At 36.3% G+C, this 27639-nt stretch overlaps 1 protein-coding gene across 2 annotated transcripts in view; it reads left to right on the top strand.

The window, feature by feature from the left end:
* The window catches only part of nlgn2a (neuroligin 2a), a 268976-nt gene that overhangs the window by 84326 nt on the left and 157011 nt on the right, over positions 1–27639 (top strand). For both annotated transcript variants that reach the window (XM_028474126.1, XM_028474125.1), the window contains exon 3: positions 20319–21068. In XM_028474126.1, coding sequence (XP_028329927.1) covers positions 20591–21068 — 478 coding nt within the window. In that variant the 5' untranslated portion in view covers positions 20319–20590. The remainder of the gene's footprint in view (positions 1–20318; positions 21069–27639) is intronic.

Raw genomic sequence — 27639 nt, 5'->3', positions numbered from 1 at the left:
GGTGTTTTGGATCATTGTCCAGCTGTAGAACCCAAGTTTGCTTCAGCTTGAGGTCACTAACAGATTGCCGGACATTCTCCTAAGAAATCAGGAAGGGGGCAAACACTTTTTCACACCACCATGTATCCATTCAATATATTACATAATTGTTGTTGTCTAAATTGTCATTGTTTAATTGTTATTTCGCACCTTTGTTGATGTATTTTGCTTCAGATTGGAGCTTCTTGTTGTTTAGTGCTTGTTGTATGTCAGAATTTCTTTCACTTGTCAAAAATACCGTCTCGGTCAAAGTAAAAGCTTGATTTTGCTTTATTTCAACAATCACAGACAATTTTACGGTCATGATATCCCTTTTAGTCTGTTGTGGAAAGTGCCTTATTAGGATAATCTTTTATTTTTTAGCTGTTATTTGTCCAGTTGTAGACATCAGAGGAAGATGGAGCTGCCAGGCTAGAAAAAGAAAGACTAAGGCTGTGTAAGAAATTGCATGCTAACATACTACTAGTACTTAGTCTGTCAATATTAGTATGTAGTGCATTCACATTCAGTAGTATGAAAAGATTCATATTCATATGAAAATACCCAGGTATACATACTCAACTGACCCATGATGCATTGCGAGTGGAATGTAAAATCATCAATTTTTAAAACAAAAGCATCTTTTCTTGTCTTACAAACACTTTTGTAGCTAGGATTCTTGTTTTGAAGTTAACCGGAAATATTAGTCAGTAGCGCAGTTGCTGGTCTCTGAAAATCTCTGAAATGACCACATGTTGATATTTTACTTGGTCACTTTCTTGCTTAAAATACTTTCAGAACATTCAAAGGTGACGACTCAACAGAGATATTTAGCATCGGTGTGCTTCAGGTTTTTGTTGGTGTAGGTTTGAAATGCATCTAGAGAAACTTGGAAGTATACTTCAGTGGGAACGGTCACCATCCTAATCATACTTATAGTATATAGTAGACAGTATATACTAATTGAGTTTGTAGTGTATAGTACAGAGTGCCCCCTTCTATTTGCCCTCTACCTGCCCCTGGGTTCCATTTTTAGAAAACAAAACATGACTTTTTATTGTTATTTTTTATTGACACTTAAGTATGTGTCCCCGTTAGAAAAAACTCCGTGTTTTAAAAGCCTAACAGACCTAAGGGCTTGGATGTCTCTAAATTTTCTACATTTTAATCAGAGGAATACAGAAGTCATGGCTTTTAACTGTACCACTGACTGTGACCTGAGTTCCTTTGGTACGTATGTGAAATGAGTGTCACAAACCTTGGCTTTAAGCTAGATGACACCCTCACTTTTGATAGCCAGATCAGAGCTGTTATCAAATCAAGCTTTTTTTTATTTACGGCAACTGGCCAAAATCAATCCAATGCTTACTCAGCAACATTTTGAGACGCTGATCCATGCTTTTAATACCTCTCGACTGGACTACTCTAACTCACTCTGTGTGGGGAGTAGTAAATCCTCCATCTCTCGTCTCCAGATGGTACAGAACGCTGCTACACCATTTTTAACTGGAATAAGGACATTTGAGCACATTTCCCCAGTCCTGAGCACTTTACACTGCCAGTTCATTTTAGGATTGACTTTAAACTCCTTTTATTTGTTTTTAGTCATTGCATGGCCTCGCACCCAAATACCTGGCAGACCTTCTTCACCCCTATGTCTCTGCTCGGGCACTTAGATCAGCTGACCAGCAACTGCTAAGGGTGCCAGACAGCAGAAAAAATGCTCAAAGGTGACTGAGCTTTTGCGGGTCCGAAGCTGTGGATCAGAGAGGCTTCATCTCTGCCTGTTTATGAATCTCTTTTAAAAATGCATCTTTTTACTTTGACGTACACTGTATTTTATATTCCGTTGTGTTTTATTGTTTGTTTTATAGCGTATGCACTTTTACCACTTTGTACAGCACTTTGTCCCCCTCGTTTTTAAAATGCTTTATTAAATAAAGTTGGATTGGCTATTTCACATGACCACAACTTTGGGTTTAACATTAATCTATTCATCAACTTATTGTAATGCTCTAGCTAAACTGTTTATCTTAAGTCAAAGCAGATCAAACTGGCACTTTATCCAACTGATGTGTCTCTGCACTTTAGTGCCACTCTACTTTTCAATAGTTTTAACTTGAACCGACTCTTTCAGTTTTATGCTGCAGGTTTTGGATCAGGTACTTATCCCTGTTATAAAAGGCTTCCATTCAGTGAGGTTTAATTACCACTGAGACATTCTGCCAATGTCTTCTGCCCATTTGTACTTTAACCTACAGAGCTATGATTCAAGGTCAAAACCACTTAGAAGGCGGTAAAATATTTATGATATAAGAGACATGGTTAATGGTGGCACTCTAGGCTATTGTCTTTTTCCCTCTCTTTTACTATCCGAGCTATGGTGTAGATTTTACAGTTTATACAGAGAATAGTCTTTCCTCTTGGGTAGGACTTGCTGTCCTGGCTGTTAGGATGCTGCAGAGGCTTTTTCCTTGAGGATAAAAAAAGGGAATAAGGCAAACTGGTCTGGGCCAGATACACTCATCTTCTGTGGGCAAGGGAGGAACACCCGGAGTGTTTAGTAACCGTGTGTGACGAGGCTGCGCTCAGCTTGTGGCTGTGTTTGTGTACGGCAGCGAAGCTGCTCTGTCAGCCTGTGATTAATCTTCCACCGTCTGTCTAATTACCACCCAAGCCCCCTTTGTGTTCTTCAGCTCCGCGCACAGACGTTTCTGACCCGCACCGGAAGCCGTGTGCTCCCAATGCAAATTAAAGCCAGTAAATATTTGCTTTTAACTCCTGTAGACACATTGTTTCCAATTTTACGCTTCAGCGGCACATGACCCCAACACCCCCTCCTTCTTCTTGATGTTCTCCTCACTCGTACACTCTCACCACCCACCATCGATATTTATATATATATATATATATATATATATATATATATATGTGCTCATCACACTGTTGTCAACAAGTTCTCCTGACAGCTTCTCGATTCTCCACCTCTTCACGCGCTCTCTCTCTGCTTCCTCTCGTCTTTGCATCCTTCCATTGTGTCTGTATTGCAGCTGGCAGTCTATCAGCCCATTCTTCTCCACTGTCAGAGCAGACCGGAGTGAATAGTCAGCCAAGGATGGGGAGGACAATGAACATTGTGAGAGAATTAATAAAAGACTGCACTCGAGACACTAACACCCGGTAGGATTTCTACAGAAATTGCAGAAAAGTTTGACAGTTTTGAGGCAGGAAAGTTGTCATTAAAGCAGGTGTAAAATCTGAGCTTATGCGGTAAAAGGAAAGGCAGTAGGGAATATAGTAGCGGGTGCAATTCACCAATACAATGTGTAGGAAAAACACACTTTATCGTTTGCCATTCTCTCTTCCTGTTATTTTGTTTGGATATTTAAAAAATAAAGTAGAATAGACAATATGTGTCTGGAGTTGTAACAAGTAAATATAACTATGGAAAGTTTTTTTTAAGCAAAAATATGATGTTATCAACCATAGTTAAGTTCTACTCATGCTCAAATTTGGAGTACAAGTACTCAATTGTGGTTTACACGTGCACGAGTGGACTTTACTAGTGACTTTTTGGTTTTTACTAATAACATTTTTAAAGTCTTCTTGTAGGGTTGGTTAATAATTCCAGTTTCTCGATTTGATTTTGGTTATTCAAGTCTTTTCGATTGTTAACAATTATCGATTTCATTTTTTGATTATTTCTGATTATTGATCTCCCACTGAATTATTTAACTGTCTTCAATATTGTTCAGTGTAATCAAAATATCCAATGGGGTGTATTTCACTTTACTTTATTTTTCTTCTATGCAAACTTGTGTTGTAATTACTGTGAACTGAGGGACATACTTATCTTAATCTTGCATGCCTTATTTTGACCTGTCACTTACTTATCCTTTGTTCAACATCGCTGTATGTATATGCAAGTAATTTTCCTTTCTGTAAACTATCTTCTAATAACATACAATGCTATGAACCTTTTAGAAAATAATAATAAAAAAACATTAAATAAAAAAGGGTTACCTGATAATCCACCCCTATTTAGTAGTACTATTAGTAATGTAAAAGATTTTGCTTTATCTGTAAAGTCTAGTACTACTAGTAAACTGTGTACTAGTTGTACTAGTAACACCACTAGTAGGCCTAATCCAAATGGAGTGGGTGGGATTATACCCAAATTCAGCCCCATGATTAATTGTAATATTTACAAAAGCTAATGGGAAGCCTAGATTAGCTTTTGCCACGCACTTATTAGCATACAGTATAAAGTCTACTAGTAAACCAAAAAGTGTCTAGTCAACAATTTCTGGTTTACTATTTAGAGTAGTGACACTTTTTGCTTCACTAATCACGCAGTAGTAAATAAAAATTGAGTTCATGGACTCAAAATTTCAATACTAGTATAGTTTAACTATGGCTGACATCACAGAAATCCATTTCAAACACTGCTCTGTGTCAGTGATAAGTAGGCTGGTTTATTATATATTACTGTATATTAGAGGGTGACACTTTAAAGGTTAAGCAATTATTACCCTTTGTGCTCAGTGGCGCTAATCTAAGTGTGTCATAAATGTGATAATAAAATCAGGAAAGTTAGGGATGAGCCAAAAACTGATTAACTAAAAAATATAATTCAATTTTTTTTTTTTTATTATCTCAAAAATGTAGGTAGTTTTTTTTTTTTTGTGGGGGGGGGGGGGGGGGGGCTACGTTTTGGGGACTGGTTATAAGCTGACATGACTCCTTATTCCAGCAGTAAAGTTTAGATTTATTGCAATTTTTACTGGAGTCGCGTCACCCTCTTTAATCTCTCCACATATGTCATCAGACTGCTTCAATAGATTACACCCCACAACACAATATGCACAATAGTAGCATCACACTATACTTTAGAACAACCAAAATAGCTTAATGTCAATCACGCATTCCACTGTCCCACCCTAACTCACTCTTCCCTGTTCCTTTGTCCCTCACAAAGTTGTAACACTACCCTCTCTTTTCACATCTTCCCTCTAATAAAGTTTTTCTTACCTGTCTTTAAGGAGGGTATTTGTTTCATTGCAAGAAAATAAAACATGCATAGTTGTTGCAACATAGTTTTATGGCAACATAAACACATTTAACTCACTGTCATTTAATGTCAGATCAATTTGACCTGTCCTTGTCTGCTCTGCCTGAAGCTGTTTTTCCCCCATGATTTGGTATATTTTAATATCTTTTCAAAATCAGTTGCATTATAAAGTATAATTGACATTTGCGTATTTAGGTTTTGTTATTTTTAAATAACATGAGTTGGGCCCACTACTCTGATTTCTTGTCTCTCAGTGAGATGGAAAGATGAGAAATATTAAAGAAAATAAAGGATTGACTGGACCTTGAGTGAACACTGACCTGCCTGGAGGCTCTTTTCTGTCTAAGCAGACAGCGAGTAGGGCTAACACACACAAACACACACACACACACACACACACACACACAAAAGCTCAACTCTTCTTTTGGCTCTAATGTGGCGTCTGTAGTGATGAAAGGGCTAATTTCTCCACAGTCGATCAGCACCCACTCCACCATGCGCTCAAAATTACATCGCAGTCCATACATCGACATCTCTTACGTCAACAAAACACACACAGTATTTTTCGACAGAACACACACACACATCACACAATACACAGCTTTTTTTGTCACAGTCTTGATGTTTTAATTAACAAATATGAGAACAAATGAGCTGTGTGGACTCTCACTGCCAGCCTTGAGATGATAATCAGCACTTGTGCACGTGGCCTTATTAGGGAGTGTGCCGCAATTTGGCACTTACACACACACCAACACCTTTATTTATACAGCCTAGCTCATTCCAGTTCTTTTTACGATTCTGTTATAAAAGCAGTGACTTTGTTGATCCATCTGAATCCCAGCTCTAATTCTGCACCTGCTTCCTGGTGTAGTCCCTTTGTTTTCTATCATGAAGTCAAATCTAGTTCATGTACTGACAGGCAACATGGGAACCAGTGGGAGGCGATGGAAGGCAATTACAGCAGAGGTTGTATTGGCAAGTGGTTTTCCTGCTGTAGTGGAGGGTAATTGGTTAGAATTGGTTTTAGTGGGATTTAGATTGTGTTTGGTCAGTTGCCAAATGGGGATGGATGTAACTGTTGAACTGTGATATCCAGCTGGATTTGACCAATAAGAAATTAGACATGAACAATTATACATAACATTACAAAAAAACAAAAAAAACATTTTAAAGTAATGTTGTTGAACTACTTCATATTGCATTAAATTGTAATGCGTTAATTTTTAAACGCAAGCTAAAAACCCTATTCATTCAGTCTGGCTTTTATGTAATGCTTTTTAATTTTTTTTTAAATTTTTTATAGTTCTTAACTTTGAATGTTTTAATAATAGTAATAAAAATAATGGCTTGAATTTATATAGCGTTTTTTTTCAAGGAGACTCATTACATAAACCATTATTCATCCAGTCATACCAGTGGTGGTAAGCTACATTGTAGCCACAGCTGCCCTAGGGGCAGTTATTAATGTCAAATCAATATGAGCTACTAAAACTTGGTGTACAGGAGACGTATGTATACTTTTATTATAGGAATGATATAGTAATTTTAATTTTTACAAGGTTTAGTTGACCTTTGACAGCATGTGCAGACAAGTAAAAAAAAAAACAAAAAAAAAACAAGATTTTGTTTAAACAAGTCATAATTCAAAATATTATAGTAATATTTTAAAAATGTGACTTATTTGCAATAAAAAAAATACGTACAATGTTTCCCTTTACAAATACACATCAATAAATACTGCATGTTGAAATATCAGAACTAGACTACACACAGAGATAAGAAATGACCCAAAGAACATAGAGGAATCAATAAATAATATTTATTACATAAGGATACTTCACATGATACTTCAAGAATAACAGTGACGTCCTGTGACCACTAGGGTTGGGTAGGCACGTTGTAAACCGAGACCACCAATGACAATTTCATATGTTTCTGCTGTCAAGTGTGAAACATGTTGTGACCTTACCTTTGCTGAAGCTCTGGTAACTCAGGTGTTGGTCTCCATCTTTTAAAAGCTGTCGTTTTTCCTCAAAACAAAGTTTCTCTATCATCTCTAGTGCTGTCATCCACACTGTGGTGTTATCCCGCCCACTAGCTAGAGAACGTAGCAGCAGCGGTCACGTGATATCTATTCACTAATGTACTGTGAACTTACGTATAGCATTTAGCATAGCGCGGTTACGTCTAAAGGCCGCTCTCTACACTGCCTTTGTATGTAAATGGTTTTCATCTTGGGGACCTGACTGCGCATGTGCAAACACGTAAAATCACACAATGAGAACGAAGGCAGAGGAGCAACGTGCCTTTGGGAGGGGGCGTGGCCTCCCTCTGCCTTACAGTGGAGCGAAAAACAAAAAAGCGCTGTTTAGTACTTTGGGCTATGAAACGCACAAAGAGCGGACACTTTCAAACTTATAGGTACTGTAGGCTATTGGAAATGAAAAATAAATAATCTATAATTATATGATAAATAAAAAAAAAATAAAAAATTTAAATAAATAATCAAAATATCAATTCACCCTTGGGTAGGCACTGCCTACCTTGCCTACCCTAATGGCACGTCACTGAAGAATAATCACATTAAAATAATTATAAAAAGGTGTCCAAAAGAAACATTCAGTGATTGATTAAACAAACATATTCTAAAAAGCCTTGTGTCTAACAACAATCTTATAATGCTATTATGTCAGCCCCGCTGTTCCTTTGTAACAGGACCTTATTGTAAATACTTCCACTCAGTAACTAAGTAACGAACGATTATCCTAAATACACAACTATGCTGCATGATCAAGTCGTTTTTTGAAGAGAAAAGCTGCAATTTTAACAATAAAAACATTCAGAATTGTAGTCACGTTAATAACGTTTGTAAGAAACCAAACGGTATGCAAATCCGTCAAGATTTGAGCGAGATAAAAGTATTTACGTTGGGCAGATTACAGATCACATCCCTCTGGTTCCACAGAGTCTGTCAGAGTGCTGCCCGGGTCAAGATGGCCACCGGTGATGCCGTGGCAGAATCCGCCGTAAGGCATCGAGCCTTTATATATATATGTCTATGGTTATAAGTCTTTCTTTATTGAACCAAGCATAAACAAACGCTGCATGTATTTAAATGATTAATTCCATCATTTTTGGGAAGCTACAAAAACAGTGTCCATTGATGGAAAATTTCAATTATTTGGGTTTCGGCGTTCACAAATCAATATATATTACAATTAACCAAAAATAAATCATCATATTTATTCAAACTATGTTTTGTTGTTTGCTCAACCCCAGCTCTGGTGTGTTAAATAAATGAACCATTAAACAATAGGTCACCTGTTCAAATTTCTGCCTCTAAACCTGCACAAAATATATTTTAAATTTGATGTTTTCAGAAAGATTTGATTTAATTTCTTTATTGATTTCTATCAAGTAAATGACAACTAAAAAATAAATACTTTAAAATAAAATAAATAGCAAAACAGTGTCTTGCATCTTCAAATTATTACGCATGAAGTATAAACTTATCTGGTCTTACCCCTTTATTTTTTTTCGAGATTTCCTAATAAACAAAATCTGAATTTTCTGACACTTTGTTAATTGACTTTATAGTTTTCAATTAATTTAATATGATACTCAAGCAGAAAGCATGTTCTCACCTGAATTGAATTTAATAATGTGGTAATTGCAAGAAAATTCTGTCATAAAGCACAAAAATGATCCTTAATCATCTAAAAAAAAAGAGAGCGATGAAATGAAGCAGAATCATTGTATGCCTTTCTTGTCTTAATGTGAGCAGTGAAGCAGCCTCTAACATCTACAAAGTGGGTTGTCAGTTTTGAAGAAGAGATCAGAGAATAAAGCAGCAGCTGTAATTTATATGTGATCTCTGCTGCAACTTGTTGTAATTGATGAGGGAGAAAATTGTTCACACGTAGCAGACAGAACGACTCTGGAAAGACGTGCGCTACAATGAAATCTAATCGTCTGTGTGGCATATTGTGTGGATGTGAGGGCTTTTTGCCGTGTCGGTGATACAGAAATCAGTTGTTGCTTGTGATTTGCCTTAACACATGGTTATTGATATTAAAACATTTACTGAATCCAGTTGAAGCATCCCGAAAAAAAAGAAATGAAATAAAATGAAAAATCCAATTATGGCCTCACGTTTCTCTTTAAAGGTGATTGAAGGTGTCCAGCAGCTTACGTTGTGTTTTTTACCTCAAAGTAATGAGTTTAAACTTCAGGAGAATGATTGATAGCACTGTTCCACGTGATAAACCCACTGAGAGTAATTATCCTTCTCTTGATTTTTTTATACTATTGCTTTGAAGTGTGAAACTAGCTGTTAGCTATTTTTTGGCCCCTTTATGACTTTTCCAACTCCGTGCCTCCAACTGATTAACGCTATTTGCAGGATATCTCCTGTTTGGAAGCAAATACAGGATTTTATGACTTTTGTTGTGTCATGTTAACTCCGAAACATAGTAAAATCCTGTCTTATTGTGTTTATATAAGTGTCACATTTATGTGGATATGAAGAGAGACTTCATATGTAGATCGTTCTTTGTATGCTAGCATTATGCTACAAGGCACTTGTCCTTAATGTTTCCTTTTGGATTTACAAATATTTTAGATTAACCTTGCTATTTATATGTATTAAAATCCTTAATCTTAATTAAGGTCACACTTGAAAAGCATTAGTGATAATATAACCGCAAATGTAGCTATTAGCATTAGCAAAAGGCAATAACATATTTGCCTTTTTAGTCTGCGTTATAATAAAGATATGTGATGTGTTAAAACACTGAATTGACTCATAACTAGCAGTACATGACCCATGAGCTGCCTTATAAATAGTTTTGTTTTTTTTTTATTCAGATTTTACTCTTATTTTAAGCTAATTCGCGAATGGGTATTGCTCCTAAATTAGCATCTTAACAATAACCAGTCCATTAATTTGTGTTACCTGCTTTTGAACATATAATAAAGTTATCCATCCGTCTCTAAATGTGAACAAGTCTGTAAATAAATCTGTAATAACTGGTTGAAATTGTGTGTATTTCTGCTGGAGGTTTTCTTCCTTTTTAAAGATGTGTTTATTTTTTCCATCAATGCTAATGCTGCGTGTAATGACATTTTATAATTTTTTTATTTTTATTTTTTTAAATTTAGGACCTATATTTACATTTTTTTTTGTATCATGATATGACTGTTGTATTCAGTACTGTGTAAATAAAACTTAATTGAATAGAATTAATATTTAATTTGATTTTTTTTTTTATTATAATTTTAAAATAAAGAACCTCTCATTCTCTTCATGTAGGAAAATTAAAAAGGGAGTCTAAAAAAAAGTGTTTCTCAATGTTGCTCTTTTTTTTTACCATTATTATAATTAGTATTTTTAGTTGTAGCCTAGTATTATTTTGGCAGTGTTATCCGGATGGTTGCCGTATCAATATACTGACATTCTTATTTAAACGCTGCACCCCTATTTGGCCAGTTTAGGTCACGTGATAGGTCTGTCATTGAGCAGTTTAGGTCGCGTGACTAAGACTAAACCTTACCCTCAACCTAACCCTAAAAATTGTTGCGATATGGGGTTCTAACCTAACCCTAAGACGCTACGTACGTGTACTTCGGTAAGCGTACCAATAGCACCGGGGGTTGTCCGTGCGGCAATCGCACAAATAGACACTTTCTTATAAAAAAGTACAATGAGATTGGGAACTTCTCCTATTTAAAACTGACCATTACGCAACTGTATCTTGCACACTGTCATCTGCACAACTGCACTTGAACTGGACTCGCAGACACTATACTGTATTTCGTTTTTATACCATTATATTTTACCTTAGTACTTTTTTTTTTGCACTGTTTTAAATTTTTAAATTTTTACATTGTACTTTCCCTGCATGCCCCTGTGTTCCCATACCTGTAAGCTGCTGGAACTGTGAATTTCTCTTGGAGATGAATAAAGTATCTATCTATCTATCTATCTATTTACAGCGCAGAACATGTTAAAAGAATGTAAACATTAGTGCAAGTTGTTAAATAACTCTTCCACGCACATTTTCAATGCAAGTTGGTGTACACAAGGTCCTGTTGCTTTTTTTTACAACCAGAATCCCTCAAACGTGTTCTGTCTTGAATTTGTCCAATTAATTGTACATTTTTCTCACTTTGTAAATACATCAGTCTCTGAAGTGACAAGTTAAGACATGTAGCCTCTTTAGTGCTCAACTTGACTTTCAGGACAGTTCTTAAAACACTAGATAGAAAAAAGATTGCACATAATGTTCTTCTCTGTATTTACGGCTGACAGATTGGGCACTCTGCTTTATTCTGCACCTCACTGAGGAGGCTCTATCTGTTCACCCACGAGCCTCATACTCACTATTCACTGTTGACACTTCTCTGAATTGCAATCCATGTGTTTGGGAGTATAGAGGAACAGCGACCGCATGAAGAGATGGAGACATTTGCTAATTATCAGGCACATTACAGGACTTTTTATTGGAAACAAATAACAGGCAGGCAGCAGTTCAAATCAAATTTAGCTTGCAAATTGTATCACGTAGAGATGTATCGGTCAAATTAGTGAATTTGAAATGCAGCCTTGGGACTAATTTGAGTTTTGTGGATTAAAATGCCTCTTAATTCTCAAGCTTGTGTGCAATTATAATTCTGCACTTGTAATTTAAAAAAAAAAATGGTTTTCCAATTGTTGTCAGACACACAGCAGAGCACATCTAAAACCAATCTGCTGTGGGTAATTCTGCAGTAAAACAGGGAAAGAAATACTCAATAATAGTGGATGAATGCTGTATGCCAAGGGTTCTCAACCTTGGGGTCGCCAGAGGCCTTCAAGAAACTAAGAATATTTTTTGAACAATTTCAGCTCATTTTTGCTTATTTTTACCCTTTTAATGCACATTTGCTACATTACTCCCATTTCTACCACTTCTCCATCACATTTCAATGCTTTTTCCACACATTTTCTCCACTTTCAAGATATTCTCAGCACTTATAAACCCTTTCCAAAACTATTCCCACCTAATGTTGACCCATTATTGTCACTTTTAAGCTTTTTTCACCATATTTCATTCTTATTTTTGCCAATTTTACCACATTCACCATTTGTCATGCCTATTATTTGCCACATTAAACACATTCTTCCAATAACAACATGTTGAACCCTTTTTACCACTTGTTTTTAAATCCCGCTTCCCCACCTTTTCCATCCATTTTTGATCATTTTTAACCCATTTTATTTCTGATTAAAGCTGGGGTACTCAAATGAGTTTCTTTAATTAAAAAAAAGATTCTTATTAGCATCATATAGTATATCGTAAACGTAATAATTAAAAAAAAAACAAATCGTGCGTCTGCATGCTGTCTGTGCCTTATAATTCATTATTTTAGTTAATAAAACCCCAGAAGACAAAATGTTGGCTCTCACCCCCTCGAGCTCCAATCACAGGATTTAGAGAAAGGAGGGGTGAGCAGAGCCCACGAAGGAGCCTCCTCATTGGCTGCTGCGATATATAGTGAAGCGTGTGCACGGTGCGAACACGTACCCGTGACAATGACATTTATTTTCGGCAACAACATACGAACTTGGAGATGCTTGGATGCAACTTCAGACTGTCAACCTATGCGTGTGCACGTTCAGCTCGTGCGCTTCCAGCGTAGGAGACTGGGAGGGATTATCAGAGTGAGGGGGCGGGATTCACGGTTCAAATTCAGCCATGCCCCTCTGTCATGGTTCAAGATTCAGGGAGTGCAGCTTTAAATTGTGGATTTTCATCTTTAAGATGACTTCATACTATGAAATAATAATAAACTTCCTGGATAACAGTGGATATTATTCAGATAAATAAATCAATAAATGTGGTTATCATTTTGGATCATCATTTTGCTGACTTTATGGATGGGCCCCAAAAAGCTCTCCCCTTTATTCCCCCTTATAGATGACCATGTCTCTACATGACTGTTCTTTAATGTTCATGTCTGTGTTCAACCACCTTCAGGTACAGTGGGGATCCCTGGTCTCTGGCACCTCTATTTTGGGGGTCCTGGGCCACTAATGGCATATGTCACTAGTTATGGATGCATGATCTTAGTGTAAGATAGTAAATTGGGAAAGTGACATTTCTATAGGACTGTTAGCACGCTTCATATTCTCCTCTTAGATCTCATCTTTCTTAATCACACTAAGCCCCTCCCTCTTTCCTCACAGCAGAGCTAAACCAATTAGATCTTATATTTGAGCTAATTCACGATCAAACACTCATCAGCACCCCAAAATTTCCAAGTCAGACCTGCGTGGACTTTTTACCAAAGGACCTTGACTCGTGTTGGCCTTTGTTTCCCCCTGTGCTCTCCTGGTTGAAGGTCTATTGACGTTCACTTCTCTCCAACTCTCATGTGGCCTCAACTTAAGGACGTTAAGGAATGTCTGCTGACCACAGAAACATTAGCAATGACCTGGTTCCTCTTTCCTTTTCTCACAATCATTTTAGATTTAGGTTTAGTCATAGTCTTTTGACTAAAATGCTTAGTTTGAGTGAAAGTATAGACATCAGGATTATTTCATTTAGTTTTTTTAGTTAACTACAGTATATGACCTTTTTTTTTTTGGAGTTTTTCTAGAATACCTTTATTATAATGTAAATAAATACAGACTAGCCAGGATTAGGGATAAATTGTGCAAATTCAGTTAGCATTATATTGCATTTAATTTTTGAGGAGTATTCGAGAAAGTGTCGAATACAGCTGTTTAAGATTGTGTTGTTACTGTGTCATTAAGAATTTAATAATTCCTATTTTTTTCCAGAAGAGGCGTTCTGCATTTTACTGTAAATTCCTGTCAATAGATGATCCAAGACAAATTCCTTGTACTGTCCTTAAAACTGTACTTGGCCATTAAAACATTTCTGATTCTGATCTGGTTGTTGATGGATTATGTCAGATGTGTTTCTGACAGTGATACAGTTTGTTTAACCCAACAGTTGGTCTCGTTTGGAGCTTTTTAAAAGGTTTGTTCAAAATGGAAACATTTTAGATTTAAAAGCACATGTACAGGTTTTTGGCGTTAAAATGCCACATTTAAAGACAAACTGTTACACAAGCTTTATTGTGTCCATTTAAATACTTTTAAGTGTATTTATTTGCTCTTTAAAATAAATGTGTTTGTGTCTGAAGGGTTTATCTTGTGAATATATGTTGTCAAAGTGTTGGAAATAAATATATTTTTTTTATTAGAAAAAATAAATAGATTCTTTTTTCATTTAATTACTAGACACTTTCAGGCGACTCCATTTAAATTCCAGACGACCCCAAGGTTGAAACACACTGCATTCATGTTTTAGTCGACTAAATCTATTACGGATAGTTGATTAAAATGTAAAACATAAGAGATTATGCATTTTTAAAGATTCAATTACCGTTTATGAACCTGATATGGGACGATATTATGGTAGTATTTGTAAATAAACACACAGAATGATTTGATGTGATCAAGGCGTAAATAAATAATAAAACATCTGCTTAGTTTCTATTGGATCACGTACCGACTTGCCCCGCCTTCCACACAACAAAAGTAGTTTTTATTAGATACCTATACAAAAATAAACTTAGTTCTGATTGTGTTTCGTCCCGTGTGAATATTATGGCTTAGTTTTTATTAGTTAATGCAAAATATCGATACATTTTGATAGTTTTCATTACCAGAAACTTTTAGTTAACAAAATGAGTTCTGCTCACAATCCCACTCCACCTTTTATTTCAACTCTCTTCTTATCTTCTTCTTGCAATAACACCTTTAATGTATTTTTTTGGGGGGGAATGAAGGTTTAATGGTGTTGAAGACATAGTGCATGTGTGGTGAAGGGATCGTGTCCCAGCCTCCAGACTTTGGTTGGTTTAATTAGATTGCTCTCCATGCTGCCTGATTCAATCCTGCAAATGGGGCCACACTCAGGGACACAATGTACACACCGAGAGGACCCAAAAACACACAAAATCTGCTATAAAAGACCCAATCGCAATTAGCGGACGCATAACACAAACCTGTTTCTCACCTCAGTATTTTTAAGTCCCAACATCATCACTGTTTCCCAAATACTAGATGAACATAACGCTTTACTACCACATAAACAAGCTCCTTATTAGTACTATCTGCTCACAAGCCTATACACTCTAATTATCTCCTGCCTCAGGACACCGAAATCCCATCCGCTCAGATTTAAATGGCTTTACAGGCAGTGCATGTGGAAAACAAACCACGGCTATGCTGTAATGATGTTAATGATGGCTTTAAATGCAACAATTATGGGGTTCACATAAAACAGGAGGTTCTCGACGAAAGGGGGTAGTTATGGAATTAGGCGTTCAAAATGAGTCGTTTGCACTCACTTCATTCGTTCGTCTTCTTTAACTGCTTATCACGTATACAGTAAAGCAGGGGCTGTCAATTTAATTTATTCAAGAACGTTAACTTTGGACAGTCAAACTTGGGGTTTTATTTTTGATTAGTTTTTACAACTTGGTTTTAGCTACTTTTGGAGCAATATGGTGCACAGATTGTAAAGGTTTTTTGATTCTTAAATAGTTGAGATTCTGCCAGCAGCGCGACACTGCCGACCGCTACATTTATATAGCTTTAGCATTTTTAGTGTTCTAGCTTGAAGCTGTAGCTTGAAGCTAACTAATTACAGAGGTTATCATTGGGTAAAAAAAAACCAAAATAATTGATACTAATAATTGCTCCAAAACATCATTTTTGTGTCAGTTTAAGTTGTGTTTTTGCATGAAGCACTGGATAAATACAATCTATTCCACGTTAAAGCTTATCAATACTTAATTGTGCCTTAAAAAAAAAAAAAAAACTTTTTGTTTGCATTAGTTGAACTTGATCAAACCAAAACATTAACACACTGTTTGCAAGGATTATATTGTTCAATTTCATGTTGTTATTTTTATAGAAAAGTTTGGTTTGTTTTCAGAACAAATCGGCTTCAGAACAACTTTTTCTAAAGGATTAAACTCGAAACCCGAGATTTAACTGTCTTGTAAAAAATATTGACTATTTTGTATTTTTTCTATCCTATATAATGCAATAGTTAATTTCCCATTATTTTTATTTTTATTTTTATTTTTATTTTTATTTCATTTGATGTTTTGTTATCAGCCTTATTTGACTCTGCTGCCATTGGACAATAGACATTGGAGGCATTTTAAGTGACCCTTTCAATATTTGGTGTCTTACAAGGTTATAATAGTGTTAGAGTATTCCATTTGTTTGAGTTCTAATTTAATTTATTTTTCATTTTTATTTTCGTTAGTTTTAGTTTTTAGAGCAGATTTGCTAGTTTGTTTTTACAAGTTTTATTTTATTTTATTTTTGTAAATTAGGTATATTTGTCAGATAATAGGAGGGTTGAGTGTTTGTTTTACTTCGAGCACTGGTTTTTCTGTTTGTTTTAGTTAACTATAATGACCTTGGTGTCTTGCTGCTTGTTATTTTATCTGTCTATATAAGTGTGGTCTTCATTTACTGCCATGGTGTTATGTTACACTTTCCAACCATGTTGTCCGTGTTTAATCTCCCACATGTGTCGTGCATGTACGACTCCATGACTGTTACATGTGGATTTGCACATTTTCACTGTAGATTACATGAATGACTGTGCAGCATGTAGCCACTCATTCATGTGTGGGCCAGTTAAAGCGTTTGCAGTGTGTCTAATGTGTGTCTTTTTACTGCACGGAACCACAAAGAGTCCTGGTTGGTATAAGCTGCTTACAGGCAGGCATTATTGCCCTTTGACTTTGCTGGGTAGTGAAAGGCTCGCCCTAATCTCTCGCCTCTTCTCTTGGTCCACTCGGCCGACACTACTAGTGCTATATCTGCAAAAAGCAATAGTAAGGCCTCAAGGAAATTAATAACCATAAATATTGAGGCATCGTTATCAGAGGTTGAATGTGTGTTAAGTGGCATGACTGCATTGATTGCACTAAGTTAGCTTATCACTCAGCTGTGTGTGTGCGTGCGCGTGCGTGTGCATTATGAATAAGCTCACAAGTTAAGCACAGTTCACTGCGAGGGATTTGCTGCCTGTCCTCATACAGGTCACTGCAGGTCTACGTGAACATGTCCAATTTCAACCTTTCATGCATAATAGATAAGATGGAAATGGAGAGAAGGGATCTCAGTGGAGAAATTTCATGAAAGTAAAATGTGGTCTCGAGGATTACTTTCGGTAGGTTTTTTTCTTTTTTTAAGGAGGGTCGGATTGATTTTGTTGTGATTCCTAAAATAATAGTTAATTTAAGGTTAAGTTTAAGTGAGTGGTTTCCAAACTGGGTTATGTGTATCCCTAGGCGTACTTGAGCATCTCTCAGGACGTACACAGAAAAACATTATAGACTTTTTTTTAAATGCACTCAGACTTTTTTCTCATCCATCAATAATAATTTCCAACTAATTTAATTATCCATTATTATGCTATTTTTCACCCATCTCCATTTGTTCTAAGAACACCAACAACATATTTGAGGTTTATTTTCCCAAACTCGCCTGTTTTCTGGAGTTTTAGCCTCTGAAAAGTCACTTTCATGACGCTTCTAAAAACGGGCTGTTTCGAGGCCTTCATGCAGATGCATGAGTGGGCGTGTCTATAGATGCAGACTTCATGCCTCGCTCTTGCGAGGGAGATCAGTGATCACTAAAGCGATTTTCTTTTGCCCTCCACATTCTCTTGTTATTGTTTTCAGCCAAAAAAATGCACATTACAGTAAAACACATGGCTATTTAATTGGCTATTGTGATTGTGAGTCCATCTCAGTGCTGCTCTAAAGTGTGTGTGGAGTCAGTCAGCTGTTTCAAACACTCAATGGAGCTATAAGCTGCCAAGTACCTTTCTTCTCCTCCTCACCTCTCTTAACCACAGGAATAGTGCATTTAAGGTGTTAATTATAAGCTTTGTCCATCGCTGCGTTGCATTGGGTCATAAACACGTCAGATCATGTCAAGGGCAATACGAGGCGATATAACGGATACTAAAACTGGAACTGCTCCCTCTGCGCTACACCGTGGCTGCCCACTGCTAGGATAGGGATGGGTTAAATGAAGAGAACACATTTTGTGTATGTAGCTTTACATATATGACAAAGTATAACGTATATTCAATATTAAACCACAGTGTAAGTTTTACCTGTGAAGTAGTTTAGGGTAGGAGGAGCCATGATTGTCAGGAGGAAGAGTTTTCATCTTGTGATGTCACAACGCGAGAAAAATCCAACTCGCCCGTTTGGAGCTGACTTTTTACAAAATGTGGAATCACAAGGGAGGGAGGAAACAGAACTTTTTTTTCTTTGGCCCTCTGAATGAGGCTAAAGGGATGCATAGCACTGTAGCAAACCACTATAAAGTAAGGGTGTGCGATCTGATGATATTAGATTGTTAAAGATTACAACATGACGACGATCTCCCAAATCAGAGATCGTAGAACCGTCTGTAGGTCACATATTAACCCTCACGGTGCCGTGTCTGCGTCATTTGTCTGTGGTCCATACACAGCACATCCAATGGTTTTTTTCTCTGCCAAATCACACCATTTGCTAGTCAGCGTGTCAGCATTACAGACATTACAGATTATTAAGCGCTTAAACAGGGCAGAATACGCTCCTCCCCGCTCCCCCCCATTCCCCATTTAGGGCGATGATTTAAAGTTGGTGATTTGGTTTGTTTTATTGGTAAATAACTTTAAAAGGATCTAAATGATTTGAATAAAAAAAACAAAAAAAAACGTGATAAAATCGTGATTGTGATTTCACAAAAAAAAAAATTGATATATTTTTCCCATATTGCCCACCCCTTTATAAAGTGATTTTTTTCACAATACTGCCCCTTTAAAATACACCAAAAAGTGAAGTTCAAATTGTTAAAATGAGTAAAACATAATAATAAAATAAAATAAAAGAATAGATGAGCCTGCAGAGAAAAATAATGTTTAACATGGGCTAAGGGGTATTGTCATAAGAAATAAAGGCTAACAGGTTTATGGGGCAATAAAGCTTAGGAAACACTGGTTTAAGTGTTGACATTTCAGACTTAATATTGACTGTATTTAGTAGAACAGTACATCTAGAGTCAATACATTACCAAAAATAAAGCTCTGTTGTGTTGTAGCATTAAGAAACTGATTGCAGCTTACAAGTCAATATGTTTGTATTCTTGAATTATCCGTCCAATAATGCGGCTTCATAATAATTTGGTGACTATCAACTTAGACTATGGTAGTGAATGAACGACAGAGCATATTTTTTTAGGGATTTCTCTTTATGTGAAGGTGTTCTGTGTATATTATAATTTCTACATGTATATGAAAATGAAAGAAAAATCAACCAATTTCTAAGATTTAAATCAATCCGTTTATAAAAAATGATGTCATTAGTTGGACGTAGATTTACTGAGAGTTAGCAGTAAAAGTTTTTTTTTTTTATATATATAGTAATTTTATTATTCATTTTTGTAATACCAGGTTTTATTGTTTAGAATTATTTAGATTCATTTGCAGATGTTACAACCAAAAAGTGAATGAATAAAGAATGATTCACTGTTATTAACTATAATCAGTCAGTTTAGTTCCCCATTAATTGATTTTATCGGCAACACTTATTTGCCCTAAGCCCATGTTCTTGTTGAATTACCGTGTTATTGGTAATGAAGGTACCAGTGTAATATCAGAGCGATGAGTTCACGGTCATTTGAGCACCAACATGTTTTTAGTTTTTGGAATCAAGTTTGATGTAGGTTTGATGTTTGTTTCCTGTAGATAATTTACTTCCATGTACTGTACACTGCATTGTTATTTCTAATGGATTTCTCATGTAGTCGTGGCCTGAAATAAAGGAAGAATGTGTCAATCATAAACTCTCCTGTAATTATCTTTTTTTTTTTCTCTCTTTTTTTGCATAAGCTCTGCAGCACAGTTCCATGTTTTGAAAATACTCCTATTTTCCATTAATGTGTTTTACCTTGAAAAGGGTTGAAGAGAAAAATGTTGCACTGACAACATTTGAAATATATTTCTGTTTCGGATAAGCTTTAATCTCTCTTATCTTTCTCCCTCTCCCCCTTTTTGCCTCCAATCTTTTTCCATTTTTCTCTCTTTCTGTCACCATCTTTTAACTCTCGTCCTCTTCCCTCCACCCTCTTTGTCTTCTCCTGCAGAGTTCACCATCAGTCCAATTACCTGGATGCCAGAAGACAAATAGGTATGGAACGTAATAGAACCATGGCTGAGGAAGAGTTTGGGATCACTGTTGCCCAGAATCAACACTGATCTGGCCCCTTCGTGGACGTCCTATCCCAAGAACCCTACCAAACTTGAACAACTCTTTCACCCAGTTTTTTGGTCAAATCCCAAAGAAAAGTCTCACGCTGATTTTAAACTTCTCCTTAGCTGTACTTGTTGTCGATTAGAACTTAGGTGGCTGAACAGAATGAATCCTGTCATGAGTCGAAGCGGTTCGTTGTACAGGACACGTCCTCTCAGTTATATGATGGACCAGTACCTTATGATTATGCTAGGACTCGTTCTACTCTTCAGCCTGGCCTCCAGTCAAAAGACGGATCCCTCCAAACTCCCCACAGTTAACACCAACTATGGCAAGCTCAGGGGCATCAAGAAGGACCTGAACAATGAGATTCTTGGCCCAGTGGAGCAGTACCTAGGCGTCCCCTATGCCACGGCACCAATCGGCGACCGGCGCTTTCAGCCTCCTGAAGCCCCGGGATCCTGGCAGGAGATTCGAAACGCCACCCAGTTTGCTCCGGTTTGCCCTCAGAACATCCACGGGGTGCTACCGGAGATAATGCTGCCGGTGTGGTTCACCGACAACCTGGACGTGGCAGCAGGTTACATCCAGAACCAGAGCGAAGACTGTCTCTACCTCAATGTCTACGTACCCACGGAGGATGGTGAGTTGATTAAAGGAATTAGGGGATATCTGTGGAATTTTTAAGGATATTTTTTCTTTTATATGTAACCAAATCAGATCTTTTCTCTTTCTTGTTATTCGTGTTAAGCTTTCTCGAGATCACGAAACTATCCCAACACAGGGATGCATCGACAGCAAAAACGTCAGAGATATTGAGTTACTATATTGTTTTTTTTCTGTTTTTTTTAATGAAGGCAAAGCTTTTGCAATTTTAGCTTTAATGCAGCCTGCAATAACATCAGGTATAATTCACCAACCTTTGAAGTAAGATTGGTCCTGACTATGAGTCCGAATGCATGGTTTGGAAAACATTGTCTTTGTGATGATGGCCAATTGCAGGTGTAAAAAGCTTTGTATACATTTAATGGGCAAAATCGCTCAGATGTCAAGTGTCAAGTGAAATTTCTTACATTCTTGCCTACTTTGCAGCTGATGCACCATATGATTAGTTTGAAGCTGTTTAACCATATAACTTTTTAAAAATGAACCTGTATGTCATCCAAAACTTGTTCTCATAAATCCTCTGACAGGAATTTACTCACAAACAAATGTTGGAGGTAGAATTTTCCACTTTTCCTCCACCAATCACAAGTTGTGCAACTTGAGCTTTGAAGAAGTGACCCACAATGCATTATGGGGTTTGGAGTCAAGTAGAAGAATGCATAGATGGCGCAGATGTGTAAAAGTTTCTTCAGAATGTATTTTTACTTCATTTTTACTGTTTTTTTTTTTTTTTGTGCTTCTTTGCCAGAAAAGACAGTCATTTGCTTGACGTCACTTTTGTTCTGGTTTGTTTCCTGTGATGATTTCCGTGTTTTTTGGGTGTTTCAATACAATATCAACCTTTATCTGTGAAAACACCAGAAATGTCATTTTGACGGTGTTTCTGGGCTCACACTGGCATCGGTAGTACATGAGAACAACAATTGGATGACTTGTAGAGTTTAGAAAAAATGTTATTAATGTGGTTAAGCAGCTTTAAGGTTCACCTTGAAGAGGAATCAAAAAGCCCACAGGTGAAGATGTGCAGCTTTTTCAAAACAATAGGATCATAAACAAGATTTTGTACCAATGTTGTTGTTGAACATATAAAAAGGAGGACTTCTCTAAGGTGGAAAGTGAAAATTCTTCATGGTTTGAACAAATGCGTTTTACTTTTTAAACACAAAGCTGACTTTTGTGGGATTTTGAAGGTCAATAATAAAACGACTATCACTGTTTTTTATATGCCTTACTCAGTTGCAAAAAAAAAAAAACCCTGACCTGTGAATGTGGACTTGGGTATAGGAATCCAACTCAAACTGGTTTGTGGGTACTTAAAACATTCCTGAACCATTTTTGTTCAGGATTATTCTGGTGAAAGAAGGCCTTGTCATTTTTCAAGACAGGATGCTCACGATATGCAATAATGTTATATCCTGTATCACCCATGATGTACAAGTCCTCGTTAATGTACTTCTTCTACCTTCCATTATTGCAAACATTCTGGGTTTTTAGCAGCTTATCCGTCACATCTGGCCATGCTTTTGCTTCCCACATGCATCACTAAACCTTGGCTGCCGATGGCCCTGTTCACTGTTCTCCCTTCAAAGGAGAACCTAAATAAGAAAATTACCAAGACAGTGTCTTGATTTGCTTGTTTAGCCATCAATAAATGGCCCTTGTCAAACTGCATCCATATTTACAATGGTTTTTTTTTATTACTTTTTTGTGAAAGTTGACTTCCAGGACAAAATGGGCACTTACTTGACGGATAAGTAATTGGCAGACATTTTTGAAATGGTTTTGATGAAACCATTTGAAACAAAATGTCAATGCTCTGCTTAGTTTAGGTATGTAGGACTGGTCTTTGTTTTTTTTTGTTTTTTGTGGAGATTGTAAAGGAACTCCATACCACCTACCATATGCAATATATGGAAAGTATCGATTACCAGAGAAGGGAAAACATCTTTTGAGTTTCCCTTGTCACCTAAAAAGTCATTCAAATTGCTAGGTTTCAATTGAATGAATGATAGAGCTGTCAAAAAACCCTTGAGATATTGGAGAAGTTTGACAGTTTTAGACAACTGATTACAGTTTTTTTCATCTTTAAAGTTAAACAGGTGATTGTGAAAAGTGCTTTATTCGAATATTTGGTTTACATTTCTACATTAAATTTTGTCTGTTAACTTTGTGGACAGATAGATTAAAGATCTGTTCCTGCCAAAGGATAGTAAAGGTATAACTGTCACACTTTGGTTGTTTTTGACTTTGGTGTTTGATTATCTCTTGGTCTGGATGAAGATTTTTGTCACCTATTTGCTAAAGTATTGTTAGCATCAAAAAATGACTGCAGAAAAATTGTCTGCATTTTTTTTTGTTTTTTTTGTTTATGGATTCTTATTTCAAAAGGTTTAACTAGAAAAAAATCCTTTTTAAAGTTTAAATAGAGGGGCGGTTGAGAATCTTTGATTTGGCTATAAAGTTAAAAAACTAAACAATAGTAACCAAATCTCTTGGAAATACATTAGACGCATCATTAGCATGACGTTGGGTATATTTTCAAGAGTATATGTAGTAATAATAACATTGGAAAATCAATAGGTAATTATTGAATATAGTAAATATGCCTGACATTAAGTTTGATGCCATGTCTCTGTGTTAAAAAGTCCAGAGTGGAGCTGCTCTCTGTCTGCTTTTTAAGAAAACTTCATTTGATGACTTTTGACATTTCTTACTTTCTTTAATTTTCGACTTTCCAACATTCACCAGTGGATTGTTTGGGTTTGATTATGTGTTTGAGCAGTAAAATAGAAATGTCAAGACTTCATCACGTACCTCTTTCCCTTTCCTTTCCCTTGCCTAAGGCATTTTAAAAGTTTCATTATATTAGATTTTCTTTTTTTTAATGTCTACATCTACTGCTGCACACAGCCAACATATTGTTTTGTAGACTGGCAAAAACACTTTTAACCAACAAAACCTTTTTTTCCTGATACAAATACTGGGGATAGATGTTCTTTGCTGGATAGCTACATAAAAGCGTATTCAGTGTAACCACCTAAGTGTGTGTGTGTTCTCTCTTTATATTCACTGCATCAAGATGTTCTTTCTGAAACTTAACATCCATCGCATCCATTATAACACTTTTTCTCTTCAGCACTTCTTTCTCTGGCCCTTTTTTCTTGATGATCAACACAATTTTGCCCCTTCCCACCCTGCAGATGAGCACTCAATATCTTATCACTGCTGTTTCCACTGTAGCTTCTCCGACACATATAGAGCACCACACATCTCTGGAAAGTCTGTTTTCTGAATTGTGCTAAGCCCCAACAAAGAGCTACATATAAACCAGTCCCACCAGGTTTTCGTGGGCATTTTTTGTGATTGTTGCGGGCTGAAATGCCTGATTTCCATTTTCCAAAAGTTATTTTTTCAGCCCTAAAACATACTTTACTCGCAATTAAGTTCATTGTTTCTACCAATTATAAATTCATATTGACCAGACATGTTCTAGAAAAAATATAGTTTATTTTTGGAAAACAAACACCAACACAATTTTGCAAAACATGCACTTTTTTTTTTTTTTGGCTTATACTGAGCATACCCTGAATGCAAAAGGTGCAACAGTTTTTAATCAAAATGATCATCAGAAGTGCAAGTCAGTAAACAATATTGAACTTAGGGAATCTTAAAGTGCATAACATGAACCTGTCATGAAGACATATTTCTTTAGGAATAACAAAAATAAAAAATACAAAGCATTAACGAACATACTGTATGTAATGATATTGTGTGCTTCCTGTTTGTTCTCCCACATGGGGTTGTGCATTGGCTTGCATTCTCTTGACGTGTTTTGTAGAAGCAAAATGCTTGTCCGTAGACGACTTCCACTTGTGCTCGAATTTTTTTTTTACCTCCACTCTTATGAAGCAACGTTGGGTAATGTTTTGCACGGTCCTTTGCCAATATTTGTGTTAGCAAAGGCAAGGTATTTCTATTGCACATAACTCCATTGAATGTTTTCTCCCAGCACTGGTTGAAAACAGGATGTGATGTAGGCATTTTCTTCTTCGTAGGTTTCTTGTAAGCAGCGCAAAGCATAGACGTAATATATGTAGACGCACCACTCTAGTGGGCGGCAGCAGGCAATGTGGCGTCTATGTATACATGTTTATGGCGCAAAGCCCATAGTACATCCTCCGCAACTTCCGTAGCAACTACAAGCGCTATAATGCCAAAAATAACAATAAGTGGCGGCATATTTATGTTTTTTTTCAGCTAAGTTGCGGGAAAGTTGCAGGCTTTTGGAAAAATTGCATTGCCGCACTGATTTTGCGGCGTTTGCTTGATTTTGCGTTAATCGCTGCGATCGCGAAATCCTGGAGGGACTGATAAACATAGTAACCACAGCTGTATGTTACCACTACACCTTTTTTTTTGGATCCAAACAACAGAAAAAGTCCTATTTTTTTTCATAACTTTGCAACAAAACCAGACTGTTGCTGGACTGAACCGTCTCATTGTTTTCTTTCTCCCAGGTTTCTTCTTATCTATTAGCCACCTTTTAACGGCTTCTAATTTTACTTATAAGTTTCTAAAGAACTATTTTTATTTGCCAAAAGTTCATGATAAACACAAAACTGATGGGGGAGGAAGCATTGTTTTTCATCAGCACCATTTAACCTAAACCTCACTTTAGCATCCACCGCCCCTGGCTGTACATTATTAAAAAAAAAAGAGCAGACTGTATGAAAAGAAATCCGTCTTCAAAATACCCTGTGTTCAATTTTTATTTGTTTTACTCCTATTACATAAATGTGCCTCTAATCGTAATGAGCACAGAGGCTTTTATCCTTTCAAGACATCGTTAAGACAAAATCCTGTAATTTACATGGATTAAGCACTCAGCATTACTTTTAATTGTTATCACAGGGCAAATGGAGAGAGATCTTGAGTGTATATTTGTTTTTAGAGAAACAATTAGACACAAAATATGTGCATTAGTAACCACTCCTATAGAGTTGTGATAATGTGTCAAACATCGCCGAATTTGAGCATAAAAAGCATATCAGTGCAATCGTGTTGTCTGCTGGGTCTCAGAGGACTGTTGGCAGAAGTGACAAGTAACAAAGTACAATTACTTCATTACTGTACTTAAGTAGTTTTTTCTGGTATTTGTACTTTTCCTGAGTATTTATTTTTTGGTGACTTTTTATTTTAATTCTTGCCTTTTTAAACAAATATATTTACGTTCTACTACTTACATTTTATAAGTGAGCTTGTTACATTTAGGACTTTCAGTCATGATGTCACAATGTAAAAAGATGCAAACCAACAAGTGCGAAACTGGAGGAGAAGCTCCATTCCAGAAACCTGGAGAACATGATTATCTTGAGGCTAAATATATTAAAAAAAATTAAAAAAAATTGCGTACTTTGACCTTTTTTCTGTTAGGCAGGTCCCTTAGTTTTATGGTTAATATTTTCAAGTTTAAAAAAAAATGTTAAACTCAAAGCTGATCTGTGTTTAATTGAGAATTTGCCTTTGTTTTTTTATCTTGACACCTTTTGTTTATGATATTTATAATGCTAAAATCTCCATGTGTTTAAAGGTAACAGATTTAACTTGTTTCCATGTATCAGTATTCTACAAGTTCTTAAAAAAATAAAAGATATGGAATTTATTATTGAAGCCACATTTTTACTTTTTTTTACTTAAGTATACATAGTTTTTAACTTTTACTCAAGTAAGGGAGCAACTTTGATATTTTAACTTTTACCAGAGTCATTTTTTTCTTCAAGTATCTATACTTTAACTTGAGCACTTAAGACTAGTACTTTTGCCACCTCTGATGGCTATCAGAGCACAACATGTGCAACACCTGAGGATTAACATTCATTTGCCAAAAGAACCAATTTTCATTTATTTATCAAGTTTTCTAATACTATGACTTTTTGTTGTTGTAGCGTACTCGCCAAAGAACTGGCAGAAAAAAAATATTTAACAAACCAACCAACACGTTTGGCTTTGACAATCCATGATAATGTCTTATCAGCGTTTTGTCAATTAATGCTGTCTGGCATTATTCAGCAACTAATCACAAAAATACGTTTTTCTTTTCAACTCTATTACCAATATGTTTGCTTGATTATAATTACTTGCTTAGTTATTGTTAAAAGAACTGCCATTGGTATGGATTAGCAACTAGCTAAAGGTTACCTCTGCAGCTTCTGACAATCTCACAAATATTTACTGTCTAATGCAGTGCAGTGCTTCTCAAAGTGGGTGGCGCCCCCCCCCCCCCACGGTGGGGAATGGAGACACGACGTGTGGTGCGACAAACAGGAGGACATTTTCAGTTTCATGCCGATCTTCCTAAAGTTCAAGTGGCATGATAAAACAAGTTAATTTGAATAGAAAATAGATTATCCAATGGTCATTTTTCATACATGTACAGTATGCTGAAAAATGTGAAGTATAAGAGAAAAAAGGAAAATAAAGCCAACATTTCCGAGATCTGTGAAATCAGCTTTGACTTTTTTTGTAGTGACGTCATTGGGGACTTGACT

The sequence above is a fragment of the Gouania willdenowi genome, chromosome 18 (genome assembly GCF_900634775.1).
Source record: "Gouania willdenowi chromosome 18, fGouWil2.1, whole genome shotgun sequence".
NCBI classification, from domain to species: domain Eukaryota; kingdom Metazoa; phylum Chordata; class Actinopteri; order Blenniiformes; family Gobiesocidae; genus Gouania; species Gouania willdenowi.
This window is presented reverse-complemented; position numbering and strand designations above follow the sequence as displayed.